This window comes from Mustela erminea, chromosome 4 (genome assembly GCF_009829155.1).
Source record: "Mustela erminea isolate mMusErm1 chromosome 4, mMusErm1.Pri, whole genome shotgun sequence".
NCBI lineage: Eukaryota > Metazoa > Chordata > Mammalia > Carnivora > Mustelidae > Mustela > Mustela erminea.
The window spans coordinates 81,461,612-81,474,346 of NC_045617.1; the positions used below are offsets into that span (position 1 = coordinate 81,461,612).

The 12,735-nt window shown below is 37.1% G+C and overlaps 1 protein-coding gene across 3 annotated transcripts in view; it reads left to right on the plus strand.

The window, feature by feature from the left end:
- CEP85L (centrosomal protein 85 like) overlaps window positions 1-12,735 on the plus strand; it is a 174,299-nt gene that overhangs the window by 123,057 nt on the left and 38,507 nt on the right. For all 3 annotated transcript variants that reach the window (XM_032339692.1, XM_032339690.1, XM_032339691.1), the window contains one exon: window positions 11,632-11,811. In XM_032339692.1, the coding sequence (XP_032195583.1) occupies window positions 11,632-11,811 (180 nt within the window). The remainder of the gene's footprint in view (window positions 1-11,631; window positions 11,812-12,735) is intronic.

Genomic DNA, 12,735 nt, shown 5'->3' on the forward strand with positions numbered 1-12,735 from the left:
GTTAAGCGTCTGCCTTCAGCTCAGGTCATAGTCCCAGGGTTCTGGGATTGAGTCCAATATCAGGCTGCGTGCTCTGGGGAGAGTCTGCTTCTCCCTCTCCCTCTGCCTGCCTACACTCCCCTACTTGTTCTCTCTCTCCCTCTCTCTCTCTCTGCCAAATAAATAAATAAATAAAATCTTAAAAAAAAAAAAAGAAGAAGAAAGAGATGCCTTCCTTTAATTCAGATGTGACCCTTGGAAAGACCAACCAAATATTTATTTTAATTAAGCTTCATTGATGCATCATTTCTTATTCTCTTTCCATTTTGTACTTTTTCTTTCCATTTATATAATTTTTTTCTATTTGTTTTTCCTTCAGCTGTTTTTTTCTACTACCAAGTCGTTTGGTTTTATTAAGCATTTTATAAATGAGTTCCACCTTTACAAATGAGCTTGTTCAACAAAACATAAACATCTAATGTGGCAAATGCTGGACCCACAAGAGCGAAGAATAGTTTCTATTTTCATGGATCTTGAAGTCTACAGAGAGAGACTGTCAAAAAGCTGTGTAACCATTTCTTCAAAAATTATTTATGTTTACTGTGGATAAGGCACTGTATAGGTACTAGTAATATAAATGTGAGTGAAGTTGTTACTTCAAATAGTGTACAGTCTAATGAGGAAGACAGATAAAAGTTTGACGTACTCAAATGGGATCTAGATAAAGTGCCGTGGGAATCCCTACTAAGAACCTAGAAACTAGTCTTTCAGAGGTTGGCTCAGACTTCCTGCAGGAAGGATATCTGATCTGAGAACCTGATGAAGTAAAAGAATTTAGCAGGTAAAGGACATGGAGTAAAAAGTTCTTGAGGTATAATATACTGTGTGTGAAGAAGTCCAAAGGCAAGAGAAGAAATAATGCATTTGGAAAACAATAATAAACTATAAATTATTGTGTGTGGATGAAGTGCAGAATGAGAGAAGAGTAGTGATGAGAGTGTGCTTACAGACATGAGCAGGCTCGTAAAGTAATAAATAAAATAATTTGTCCCATTTGTCCCACATTTAGGTACAGTTCCAGTTAGTTAATGCCTTTTGTACTAGCACAGTGATTAATAGCACCCTCTTTTACTCTCCGAAGTATCCTAGTTTGGTTACCCCAGTGGCATAACAGATTTATGGTAGATATTCAGGCAGAAACTAGTCAGGAGGCTATCTCAGTAGTCTTAAACTTAGATGAACACACCTGAATTTTAAAACACCATTGGTCATGACAAGAGAAGGAATATTTATTAAACCTCTCTGTGACTAAGCATGGGCTTGATTTAAGGAGTTTAGTGAGTTAGAGAATGGGCAGAATTGCTTGGTTCATATTGTCAAAGACCAGGATAGAGATGACAACATCAGGAATAAGTTTAGGAGAGGAAAATAAGGAGGTAAGCTTATATATTGTAAATTTAGGACTCAGGCGAAGAATAAGGCTGATACTCATTGTAGGTCTAAGGGAGAGATGAGAGATTTAGGACTTGTCAGTCCACCTGGGTGGTTGTTGAAGGTTGGGCATGATCATGTATTCAAGGAGTGAAGAAAATGGGACTCAGAAGTGAAGACAGGGACTAGCCATATTTTAGAAGGCAGTAAAAGAGCACAGCCTGCGAAGGGGCATGGCAGGAGTGGGTGGTATGTGGTATTGTCACAGAAATGAAGGGAAGACACTCAGAGCCTGAAAAAGAATTTAAAGGCTTAAAGCATTTCTGGCTTCAGATTTTCCTCTTTCTGTCTGCTTCATTTCATGTACAAGTTCTACAGCCTGTCCTGCTATGAAACACTTTTCTGTAGTGCAGATTTGCCTATGCACAAATGGTAGATAGAATGTTGTCTGTGTAGTTTTCAAGTTGCGTTGGTTCTGATGCAGTTTTTGTTTTGTTCTTCCAGACAAGGGGAGTTAGACTAGTGGGAGTTAAATTAGAATATTTGGCAGGCTGCAGAAAAGGCCTAGGCTCATCTACTGCATTGGCAGCAGAAGCCTCTTCAAGCTGCATTTTCAGAGAACTGTAAGAGTGCTGTGCTGCCTTTAGAAATGGACTTCCTCTTTTAGTGGTTTGGGGACATGGCAGGTTGTGTTGCCTCCTCCCCACCTGAATAGTAGTCCCTGTATTGCAGAGTTCTAACTATATCATCTCAACACCCACCAGACCTCTAATTAAAATGACATCAGCATTTTGATAATTTCTGTGCATATGGTTGTTCAGTATTAACTATGACTGCCTGTCCAAAATGTTGAGCTCTTCTCCCCAGTTAGTTTTGATTAGTAATCTGGCTTAAGTTGTATAGGCTTTGAATGGACTATTTTTGTTTTTACTTTTCCTTTAAGACCTACTACTTTTAGTGCTTGATTTTTTAATGGTTTTCCAGATATGAGTATATTTCATTGTCCTAGAAACACCTTATTATTGGTAAAATTAATAAATCTTATATTTTAGAGCAGTTATAGGTTCAAAACAGAGGTGAGCAGAATGTACAGAGTTCTCATGTATCCTGTGCCACCGCATACCTATAGCTTTCTTCACTGTTGACATCCGTATCACAGGGTATCTCTGTTACTATTGAACCTATATTGACACATCATTATCACTCAAAGGCCGTAGTTCACGTTAAGGTTCACACTTGGTCTTGACAATTCTGTGAGTTTGGACAAATACATAATGACCTATATCCATCATTGTAGTATCGTACAGAATAGTTTCAGTGCCCTAAAAATCTGTGCTCTGCCTGTTCATTCCTTCTTCTCTCTTAGCCCCTAGCAACAACCAGTCTTTTTATTGTCTCTATAGTTTTGCCTTTTCCAGAATGTGATACAGTTGGAATCATACTGCATATAACTTTTCATGATGGCTTCTTTCGCTTCATAATATATACTCTTAAATTTCTTAAGTCTTTTTTTAAAATATTTTATTTATTTGAGAGAGAAAGTGAGAGACAGAACAGAAACAGAGTCGGGGTGGGGAGCAGAGGGAGAGGGAGAAGTAGACCCTGCTGCTGAGGAGGGAGCCAGATGTTGGCCTTGACCCCAGGACCCTGGCATCATGATCTGAGCCAGAGGTCATGAGCTTAACCAACAGAGCCACCCAGGCACCCCTCCTCTATGTCTTTTCACATATTGATAGCCTATGTCTTTTTAGTACTGAATAATATTCCATTATCTGGATGTATCACAGTTTATCTGTTCACCCACTGAAGGAAATTTTAGTTATTTTCAAGTTTTGGCAAATATGAATAAAGCTGCTAAAAACTTCCATGTGAAGCTTTTTGTATAGAATGCTTTCTATTCATTTGGGTAAATACTAGTGAACACAATTGCTCGATCGTGTATGTGGTCAGAGTATTTTCAGTTTTCAACTCACTGCCAAACTGTCATTCCAAGTGGCTTTAATACTTTACATTCCCACCATTTTGAATGGAAGTTTCTGTTGTTCCATACCCTCACCAATATTTGGTGTTGCCAGTGTTTTAGATTTTGGCTATTCTGATAGGTGTGTGGAGTTAGGTTGCTCTGTGTTTTAATTTGTAATTCCCTAAAGATGTTGGATTTTGAACATCTTCTCATATATTTGTTTGCCATCTGTATATTTTCTTCAGTGAGGTGTGTCTGTCCAGGTCTTAACCCCATTTTTAATCATGTTATTTTTAAATTTTGAGTTTTAGGAGTTTTTATAGTTTGGATACAAACCCTTTATCAGATGGATCATCTGCAAATAGTTTCTGCCAATTTGTGGCCTGTTTTCTCATTTTCTTGGTAGTCTTCTGCAGAGCAGAAATTTTTAATGAAATCCAGCTTATTATTTGTTTCTTTTTTGGATCATACCTTTGGTAATGTATCTAAAAGTCATTGCCATAATCATAGTCTTCTAGGTTTTTTCCTATGTTCTAGGGGTTTTATAGTTTTATGTTTTATGTTAAGGTCTGTGGTCCATTTTTAGTTGTTTTTTTGAAGAGTGTAAAACCTGTGTCTATAGATTGATTTTCTTGCACGTGGATGTCCCATTGTTCACCATGATTTGTTGAAAAGACATCTTTCTGCTCCATTGTATAGCTTTGTTCCTTTGTCAAAGATCAGTTAACTTGTATTTGTGTCAGTCTATTTCTGGGCTTTCTATTCTGTTCCATTGGCCTGTTTGGTCTTTCCACAGTGTCACACATTCTAGATTACTGTAGGTTTATTTTATGTCTTAAAGTCAGATAGTGTCAGTCCTCTGTCTTTGTTCTTCTCCTTCAGTATTATGTTGGCTATCCTGGATCCTTTGTTTTTCCATAGAAACTTCAGAATCAGTTTGTTCCTATCCACAAATATCTTGCTAGAATTTTGCTTGAGATTGCATTGAATCTATAGATTAAGCTAGGAAGAACCTAACATCTTGACAGCCCTGAGTCTATCTATGAACATGGAGTATCTCTTTATTTTGTTCTTCTTTGATGTCTTTGATCAGAGTTTTGTAACTTGACTTATATATATCTTGTATATATTTTGATATATTTTTACTTATTTCATTTTTTGGAGTGCTAATGTAAATGGCAGTGTGTTTTTATTTTTATTATTTATTTATTTATTTAAAGATTTTATTTATTTGAGAGAGAGAGTGTGTGTGAGAGAGAGCACAAGCTGAAAAGGGAAGGTGCAGGAGAGAAAGAGGGAGGAGCAGACTCCCTGCGTAGCCGGGAGTGTGATGAGGGGCCAGATCCCAGGACGCTGGGGTCATGACCTGAGCTGAAAGCAGACACTTAACTGACTGAGCCATCCAGGTACCTGGCAGTGTGTTTTTAATTTTAAACTCCACTTGTTCATTGATGGTATATAGGAAAAGAATGACTTTCACATATTAACCTTGTCTCTTGCAACCTTGCTATAACTGCTTATTAGTTTCAGGAGGGTTTGTTTTTGTTGTTGTTGTAGTTGTTGTCTTTTAACAGTGATTTCCTATATAGGGGATCATGTCATCTATGAACAAAAACTGTTTTGTTTTGTTTTTTCTTTTTTCCCAACTGCCATACATTTTATTTCCTTCTCTTGTCTTACTGCATTCTCTAGGACTTCCAGTACAGTGTAGAAAATCAGTGGTGGGAGGAACATCCTTGCCTTGTTACTGATTTTAGCAGGAACACTTCCAGTTTTTTACCATTAATTCTGCTGTTAGCTGTAGGTTTTTTGTAGATGTTCTTTATCAAGTTTAGTAAGTTTGCCTCTCTTCTAAGTTTGCTCAAGGTTCTTATCATGAATAACTGTTGAATTTTGTCACATTTATTTTTTACATTTACTGATGTGATCATATGATTTTTCCTCAGTAGCCTGTTGATGTGATGGATTATATTAATTGATTTTTTAATGTCAAACAAGCCTGAATTGCTGGGATAAATTTCTATTGGTCATGGTAAATAGTTCTTTTTATACATTCTTAGACTTAATTTGCTTTTTTTTTTTTTTTTTAGGATCTGCTTTTATAGAATATTTAGCCTGTGGTTTCCTTTCTATTTATTTATTTATTTACTTAAAAAAACTTTTCTTTTGGTCATCTCTACACCCAATGTGGGGCTTGAACTCAAAACCCTGAAGGATTCATATGCTCTTCCAAACAGAGCCAGCTAGGTACCCCTGTAATTTTCTTTTCCTATAATGTCTCTGTTTCATTTGGTATTAGGGTAATTGTAGCCTTATAGAATGAGTTAGAAGTATTCCCTCTGCTTCTGTGTCTGGAAAAGATTGTAGAAAGTCGGTATAATATTCTTCTTAAATGTTTGATAGAATTCACCAGTAAACCCATCGAAGCCTGGTGCTTTCCATTTTGGAAGGTTATTAATTATTGATTCAATTTCTTTAATAAATTTAGGCCTATTCAGATTATCTATTTCTTCTTACATGAGTTTTGGCAGATTGTGTTTTTCAAGAAATTAATCCATTTCATCTAGGTTATCAAATATGTGGATATAAAGTTGTCCATAATATTCCTTTATTATATTTTTAATGTCCACAAGATGTGTAGTGATACTTCCCTTTAACTTTTGGTATTAGTAAGTTTGTGTCTTCTCTCTTTTATCTTAGATAGCCTGTCTAGAAGGTTTTTGATTTTATAGGTCTTTTCCAGAGTGAACTTTCAGGTTTTTGATTTTCTGTATTGATTTTCTGTTTTCAGTTTCATCGATTTCTGCCTTTATTCTTTTCTTCTACCTACTTTGTTTTTCTTTATCTAGTTTCCTAAGCTTGAATCTTAGATAACTGATTTTAAATCCTTCTTTTTCAATATATGCTTTTGATGGCATAAATGTCCCTCTAAACACTGCTTTGGCTGCATCCTACAAATTTTAGATAATCTGCATTTTCATTTCCATTTACTACAAAATATTTTAATTTCTTTCAAGATTTCTTCTTTGACCCATGTTTAGAAATGGGTTAATTTCTAAGCATTTCAGGATTTTATAGCTACCTTTCTGTTGATTTCTGGTTTAATTCCATTATGGTTGGAGAGAGCATACATTGTACAATATCTCCTTTAAATTTGTTAAGGCATGTTTTATCACCCAAAACGTGGTCTGTTTTGGTGAATGTTCTATGTGAGCTTGAGAAGAATGTGTAATCTGAAGCAGTCTATCTACACATGTCAGTTACATCCAGTCAATTGAGGATGATGTTTAGTTCAATTTTGTGCTTATTAATTTTCTGCTTGATGGATGTTTTCAGTTCTGATATAGAGTTGTTAAAATCTCCAACTATTAAAGTGGATTCATCTGTTTTTCCTTGTAGTTCTCTCAGTTTTTACCTCACATATTTTGCTGCTGTCTTGTTAGGCACATGCACATTAAGGATTGTTAAGTCCTCTTAGAGTTTTGACCCCGATAACTTTCCTTGCTGTAAAGTCTGCTTTTTCTGAAATTAATTTAGTTACTCCACTTAACTTTTTCTTCAAAATTTAAGTACTAGTTAAACAAAATAGTGTAATGGTTTCAAGAGTAGAATGTAGTGATTCATCACTATGTATAACAACCAGTGTTCATCATAACAACTGCCCTCCTTAATACACATCACCTGTTTAGCTCATCTGCCACCCGCCTCCCTCCATCAACCCTGAGTCTCTTTTCTGTTGTTAAGTGTCTCTTATGGTTTGTATCCTCTCCTCTCTCTCTCTCTCTTTTCCTTCCCACATGTTCATCTGTTTTGTTTCCTAAGTTCCAAATATGAGTGAAATCATATCTGGGTCTGAGGTTTGGTATCTGACAGTCTGGAGACATTCTCAGTCATTACTGTTTCAAATACTGCTTTCATTTCCTCCTCCTCCTCCTTGTAGTGTTATATCCTTTATAGTTATCTCACAGTTCTTGGATATTCTTTTTTATTTTTAACAGTCTTTTTTTTTTCTTCTTAAGTTTTGGAAGAACTGTGTTTAGAGACATTCTTTTTTCTTTTTTTTTCTTTTTAAATGTTTATTTGAGAGAGTGAGAACGTGTTTGGGGTAGCAGGGGTTGGGGGGACAGAAGGAGAGCATCCTCAAGCAGATTCTGCTAAGTGCAGAGTCCAGTGTGGGGCTCAGTCTCATGACCCATGAGATTATGACCTGAGCCAAAACCAAGAGTCGGATGATCAGCCAACTGAGCCACCCAAGTGCCCGTCAGAAACATTCCTTTTTCTGTTAACAGTATTTCTGATGTCTAATTTTTTTTCTTCTTTCTAAGAATAGCCACCTCTGTGCTTCCATTATCCATCTATTCTTGTCTGTTGTTTATCTTAGCATTAATGCCCTATATTAATCATAGTTAAAAAAAAAATCTCTGGTCTGATAATTCCAGCATTCCTATCATATCTGACTCTGGTTCTCATGCCTGTTCAATCTCTGCAGACTGTGATTTTGCCTTTTAATATATTTAGTTTTTTGTTGAAAGTTAGACCTGATGTACTGAGTCAAATGAAATGTGATAAATATGCCTTTAGTAATAAAATGGTAAGGTATAGTGGGAGAAGTCCTCTGTAGTCCTGTGATCAAGTCTTATTCTTTTAGTGAGCCTGTGCTCCTAGAATGTGAACTTCCCATTCAATCATGGGACAGGATGGTTCAAGGCAACTGGAATTTAGTGTTTTCTTCTAGGTAGGTTAGCTTTCTTCTAGGTAGGTTAGTCTCTAGTTAAATAGTTTATCCTGAAGACAGGTCTTGTTAAGAAGAACATAGTATTCTGGTATATTTCAGAGTGGTTCTTTTTCACCTCTTCCTGCTGGAAACATAAAGAGATTTTCCCCTGGTGTTCACTGTGAGGACATGGTACAGCTCATGGAGATAAAACTCAGACAAGTCAGGTGTCCCCTGTGACTGGGTCTCCCTGGAGTTTTTTGGGTTTTTTTTGTTTTTTTTAAAGATTTTATTTATTTATTTGACAGAGAGAAATCACAAGTAGATGGAGAGGCAGGCAGAGAGAGAGAGGGAAGCAGGCTCTCTGCCGAGCAGAGAGCCCGATGCGGGACCCGATCCCAGGGGCCTGAGATCATGACCTGAGCCGAAGGCAGCGGCTTAAACCACTGAGCCACCCAGGCGCCCCTCCCTGGAGTTTTTGACTTGCAGACTTGTATACTCTGAGCCTCCAGTAGTTCCATCAATTTCAGTTCTTTTTTTCCTACTTCAGCATTGGTTGCAAGGAAGATTCTGTTCTGGTAAGTGTGACTTTCTCTGTTCACTTGTTTCTCCAATTCTGGGGGTAGCAGTTTACTCTGTGACCTTATTTCTGTCAGATCTAAGAAGAGTTACTGATTTTTCAGTTTGTTCATCTTTTTTACTTGTAAGTAAAACAGATGAAGGGGAAATTTCTGAGCTCATTACATGCCAAATTAGAAACTATAAGTCCATATTATTTTTTTTAGTTTCTTAGCCTAGCCTACCCATCTTACTGAGTTCTAGGCCCGCCTCTCTGTCTACTGTTCATCTCTATTTGTATGTTCAACTGGCATCTTAATATCAATTGGTTCTAATTGTAATTAAGTACATCTACATAGACCTGTTCTATTTGACCTCCTTACTTCAGCTCAGAATATGATCTTCCCTGTTACTTGACTCAAAATCTCAAACCATGGTCATAGATGCCATTTCCTGTCTATTCACTTCTTAAAAAAAAGTTTTTGCTAAATCTTCTCAATTCTATATCTAGACTTTCTTCATTCTGTTTTGTGTGCTCTTGTTCAGCTCCTCTTTTTGTCCAACTAGGTTAGAATAATTTTTTTTAAGATTTATTTTAGAGAGAGAGAGCACACATATGTGCCACTGTGGGGAGGGGTAGAGGGAGAGAATCTTCGAGCAGATTCTTTGCTGAGCATAGAGCCTGACATGGGGCTTGATCTTAAAACCCATGAGATCATGAGCTGAGCTAAAAGCAAAAGCCAGGTGCTTAACTGATATGAGCCACCCAGGAGACCCTAGAATAATTTCATAAAGTGAATTCATATCCATTCTCAATGTCTTCTAATTCCTGCTGTCCACTGCATCCAGTTGTTGTAGCACTTGCTTGTCCTTTTTACCCTTCTCTTTACCTTCAATCAAACGTTACTGAGAATCTACACATAACGCTAAATGCCAGGGAATACAGAAATTTACAAAACACAGTTTACAATCTTCTTAACTCATGCTACTTTGTTGTTATAAAACCATCACAAGTTTTCCCATTTCCTATGAATTAAGATTTAATTCTGAACCTTGTGATTCTATAGTATGGCCCCACTTGGATTTTTAAACTTTTCCTTCTATCCATCCCCCCCTCTTTTATCCATACTTTAAAGATATGGGTACTCTGAATATATTCCATTTCTACCTTTTTAAAATGTTCTTTCTGGAATACTTTTCTGTCTTTCTCCATTCCTATCAGAATCCTCCTCATTTTCAAAGTCTATCTCAAAAGTTACCTTCCCCATAAAGCTTTTTTCCTTATTCTTCTGGTGCTGTCTTCATTTATCTTCCAGCCTCCCTATACTTTGTACTTAAGATGACTTTTCATAGGTGCTGGGGTGGCTCAGTCAGTTAAGCATCTTCCTTTGGCTCAGATCATGAACCCAGGTTTCTGGGATTGAGTTCTGCATCGGGCTTGGTGGGGAGTCTGCTTCTCTCTCTCCCTCTGCCCCTTCCACTCAGTGTCTGTCTGTCTGTCTCTCTAATAAATACAATCTTTAAAAAAAAAAAAGATGACTTTTCTTTGGCTACTGTATTATATGGTGTCCTGTATATAATTATCTGAGGATTTCTCTTATGCTTCTGATAGAATTTGAGTTTCTGAAGGATAGTGCTAGAGTCTGTCATCTTTGAAATACCCAGCACATGATAAAATGCTATTTATGTAATTTTTGAATTGTAGCTTCACCTTTTGGTGAAGTATGAGTTCCTCAAGGTCTAGTTCAAATTCATTTGTATAAAACTTCCCTTAGCTACCATATAGTACCACTATCTTAGCACTTACACAGTTTTCATTTTCTTTTTTTGTGATACTTCACTAAACTGGTGGGGACTTGACTTTATCAACTGTTGAATCCCAGTACACAATTCCTAACATGTGCTTAGTAAATACTTGTTGAATAAGTAGAAAAATAATGTCCACAATTATTCAACTTATGTTGAATAAGTAGAAAAATAATGTTTCTTCACTTTGACATTACTTTATTGGTATCTCTTTTGGCACTTACCACATTCTAATTTACTTGAGGAAATATTTACATTTTCTGACTGCCTTCTCCTGGTTGTAATGCTGCAAGGGAAATGGGAAAGATCTCATCTGAAGTCCTTACAAAGCCTCACTCATGGAAACAAGAATACATTTGTTCAATCAGCAATTATTTTTTTGAGCTCTTATTTTATGCCAGTGATTATTCTAGGAAATAGGGATCTAAGAACAACTAAGGTGGGCAAAAATTTCTGCTTTCATGGACCTTACTTTCTAGTTAGGGGAAACACTTTCTTAATACTTACCAAGTTTATGGGGTGCCTGGGTGGCTCAATGGATTAAAGCCTCTGCCTTTGGCTCGGGTCGTGATCCCAGGGTCCTGGGATCAAGCCCTGCTTCGGGCTCTCTGCTTAGCAGGGAGCCTGCTTTCCTTCCTCTCTCTCTCTGCTGGCCTCTCTACCTACCTGTGATCTCTGTCTGTCAAATAAATAAATAAAATCTTTAAAAAAATAAAAAGTACTTACCAAGTTTAATATTAGCTGGAAGTGATCACCTGTTAAGAATTTTTTCTTTAGTTTCTATTTCCCTGGAACTTTCACTTCTATTTAATGTACTACTGTGTCTCTAATTATACTTTGTAACCAAAAAAGTTGCCTTTTATTAAGCTTCTGTTTATGTGATAGGAACTTTATATATTTTACCTCTGTTTTTCAAAAAACAAAAACAAAAAACACTGCAAGGTAAGCTTTATTATTTCTGTTTTATAGATAGGAAGACTGAGGCTTGGCACTGGTAAGCAAATCAACTTCATTTAATCATGGCATATAACTACAAAATCGGGGAGCTGGGATTCATGCCAAGGTCTCTCTGTTGCTAAAGCCTAGATATACTCTCTGTACTCTACTTGATTTCCAATTTCTTCCCAGTTTTTCAAGACAAGTAAACATTTATCCTTTTTTTTTTCCTCTTTCCTGATAGCCACAATATGAGAACAGTTCACTCCAGACTCCATTTTCTGATCAGTCAGTGTCCCATTCCCAGCAAGAGGAACTTGAGCAAAAGCTTGCGTCTACTGAGAAGGAGGTTTTGCAGCTCAATCAGTTTCTCAAACAAAGAATAAGCCAATTTAGTGAAGAGAAGAAGAAACTGGAAGAAAAGGTAGGTATTTTTAATAAAGTTGAATTAGGTCAATAACAGCCCTTCAACATATAATTATTCGTCATCTGCTGTATTTCAGGTGTACATTTATATTGAAATGATTAGTTTTGCGGTAACTTTTGAGAAAACCTGTGCTGTTCACAAAAATCTAGGGATTTTCTTGAGGGATAGAAAATACCACAGTACAATGGAATACTATGCAGCCATCAAAAGAAATGAAATCCTGCCATTTGCGATGACGTGGATGGAACTAGAGGGCATTAGGCTTAGCGAAATAAGTCAGTCGGAGAAAGACAACTATCATATGATCTCCCTGCTATGAGGAAGTGGAGATGCAACGTGGCGGGGTTAAGGGGGTAGGAGAAGAATGAATGAAACAATATGGAATTGGGAGGGAGACAAACCATAAGTGACTCTTTTTTTTTTTTTTTAAGATTTTATTTATTTATTTGACAGAGAGAAATCACAAGTAGTCGGAGAGGCAGGCAGAGAGAGAGAGAGAGAGGGAAGCAGGCTCCCCACTGAGCAGAGAGCCCGATGCGGGACTCGATCCCAGGACCCCGAGATCATGACCTGAGCCGAAGGCAGCGGCTTAACCCACTGAGCCACCCAGGCGCCCCCATAAGTGACTCTTAATCTCACAAAACAAACTGAGGGTTACTGGGGGGGAGGAGGGGGGTTTGGAGAAAGGGGAGTGTGGTTATGGACATTGGGGAGGGTATGTGCTATGGTGAGTGCTGTGAAGTGTGTAAACCTGGCGATTCACAGACCTGTACCCCTGGGGATAAAAATATATTATATGTTTACAAAAAAATAAAAAAGTAAAAAAAGAAACCTACAGTATATCTTGCTGATGAATAGTGAAACCTTTCTTGAGTTAGTTGCCTAAACTGAGATGTGACACAAATATCTATTTTTCTTTTC